Source organism: Coregonus clupeaformis, unplaced genomic scaffold (assembly GCF_020615455.1).
Source record: "Coregonus clupeaformis isolate EN_2021a unplaced genomic scaffold, ASM2061545v1 scaf1818, whole genome shotgun sequence".
In the NCBI taxonomy this organism is placed as follows: Eukaryota; Metazoa; Chordata; class Actinopteri; order Salmoniformes; family Salmonidae; genus Coregonus; species Coregonus clupeaformis.
The window spans coordinates 7253-9815 of record NW_025535272.1 but is presented as its reverse complement, the minus strand read 5'-3'; the positions used below and the strand labels follow the sequence as shown (position 1 = coordinate 9815).

The 2563-nt window shown below is 43.5% G+C and overlaps 1 protein-coding gene across 1 annotated transcript; it reads right to left on the bottom strand.

Moving 5' to 3' along the window:
* Window positions 1-1297: 1297 nt before the first annotated feature.
* Window positions 1298-2132, bottom strand: LOC121562211 (the record flags this gene model as incomplete). Its single annotated transcript, XM_041874550.2, has 1 exon — window positions 1298-2132. A coding segment is annotated over one exon (762 nt), but the record flags the coding sequence as incomplete, so codon positions are not given.
* Window positions 2133-2563: the final 431 nt, after the last annotated feature.

The window sequence follows — 2563 nt, the reverse complement described above, 5'->3', positions numbered from 1 at the left end:
AGTGGCTATAGACCCTTTTCCAGGACATGACACACTGACGTCACAAACAGATGCGTGCGACTCTTGGCGGCAGTAGTCTAGATTTACATTTGTATTTCTTCTAAACAAAATAACTTTTTTGGGTTCTCATAGGCTTAGAATTATGTTTTGATAATTGCTTGAACAATCGCTAAAATTATATTTGGTTGTGATCTTTGCAAAATAACTATTTTGGATGCAGCAGTTGTTAGCTACAATGCTAACGATGATTGATATAGGCTATAGACAAGTTTACGCGCTGTATCCCGGGTGGCGCCATAACTCTACACAAATGCATTTCATTTCCGCCGGAAGTTGTTGGCACAACGTCTGCCGGTGTAAACACAGCGATGTCGACGCTAGCTTGGGAACATGGTTCTACTACTATGCCGCAACCCGTCAAGGAGCGGAGGGGGAGGAACTTGCAAGGGACTATTTGGAAACTCTGGGCAACAGCATTGAAACCAAAGGCTTAGTGGTGTGCGAAAAGGAACTGTGGCTTGCAGCATCTCCCGATGGAGTGATAAACAACGACATTCTGTTGGAGATCAAATCGCCTGTGATGGGAAACAAGTCACTTGCAGAATTTTTGGCAACAAAGAACTGCGGAATCACAACTGTGGCAAACGGAGATAGGGTAGATTACCATATTGCCTGCAATGGTCCAAAAGGCTACCACATGCAGGTACAAATTGGGATGCACTTCACAGGGCTTCAGCACTCCAAGTTGGTGATCTGGAACAAAACTGAGCACCTAGAAATCGAAGTACCCTACGACCAAGGCTTTGTCCAGGGGCATATCATAAGGCTGCGCACATTCTACTTTGCCCACATGCTCCCGAAAATTGTTGATGATTTTGTTGAGGGAAGGTTACAGTTCTGCAGTAAATATCTCAGCATTTTAAAACCAAAATAAACTGCCTTATTTAGGTCATGCCCACAGGAGCCAACAGATGTCCATTGTTTACATGATCTCTTTATGCTGTGCAATATATCAGTGTGCCTACTGTTTGAGTGAAAATAAAGTTTGATGTAATTTCAATCCTTAGAGTGCTACAATTTATTTTAACACAGTTCATAATTCATAGTAAGCTCATACTGTACATAAATAACACTGGATTAATTAATTGTTTTGAGGAAACTAAACAAATGGCTTCAACAAGAAAGATTGCGTGTTTAGTCTTAACAGGTATTAAAAAGTAAAATACAAAAGCAGCCCACACAATTACATCATTATGAAAATATTCATATATAATATTAAAAAATAGAATGCACGCAGTATTTGTTGTGTTTATCTGTATTTAATGAACAACATGGCTGGGTGTTGGTAGACAGGGACACAGGGCAAGATTCTAAACCTCACTGATCAGTGGACTCTTCAGGTTAACTAGGCCAGCACAGATGGTTAAGATGTTGTCCAGTTTCGGTGCCATGCTGATGGGAACATTCTGGGATAAAAACACCTTCAGCCTCTGGATTGCTCTTTCCACATGTATGCGGACATTGGCTACTCGCCTGGTGCGTGTCGTCTCCTCATTGGTCAACTGATTGCGCCTGTAGGTGAAAGCAGGGATGTTCAAACTGACCCTTCTCTCATCAAGCAAGTCTCGAATGGTGAACCCACGGTCCGCCATGACCTCATCACCAGCCCTCAGATAGTCTAGGAACCCACTGTCCATGGTGATAAACTTATCGCTGCTTCTGCCAGCATAGGCATCAGATATAAACATGATTAGCCCATTAGGGGCCACAGCGACGAGATATTTCACAGTGTTGCGTGATTTATACTGGCTGAAAGTGTCACTCCTTGAGTCGTGGTTTGTGGCTCTCTGCATGGCACTTTCGGCACAGTCAATGATGCAGGTGGTTCGAGGGTAGTTCCTCTGAAATGACAAGGGCATGGTGGCACGAATGGTCTCTCTTGGAAGCCAGGGGATCAGGACTTTGAACTGTTCACCCATCACGTCAATCCAGTGACTAATCACAATGCTTGCCATGGATGTAGACACATTGAAGCGGTGAGCAATATCTCCTAATATTAGGTTTAGTTTTAGTTTCATCAACGTCATAAGTATTTGGTCAACAACAGGAAGGGTAATTGATGGCTTACTGAAAGGCAACAACACCGTCACCAGGGTGAAGAATTGAACCATAAGCACTCCTGTATACAGCCGGGACCTAGCATCATCAATGACCGTGGTGCTGGTCACAGTAGGACCCATTTCTGCCTCGCACTGTGTGGCCTTGTCTACTTTAACAGACTGTGTTGTTGAACAGTAAATGTGATCAATATGTGACGGATCCTCCCATTGGGTCTGGGCATCTCGAAATTTTGGTGTAGCAGGCTCGGCCTCACAGACAGGCTGACAGGTTTCTGGAGCATCTAAAAAGGGGAAGAGAAAACATGGATGGAGCTAAATTAATGCAGGCATAGAGTCCTCTCACTACAAACATCACAATGGAAAAATGTGTACTACAACATTGCACTCACACGCACACACACAATCATCATCACAACAGCCTGCCACCTTGCATTGTATTTATG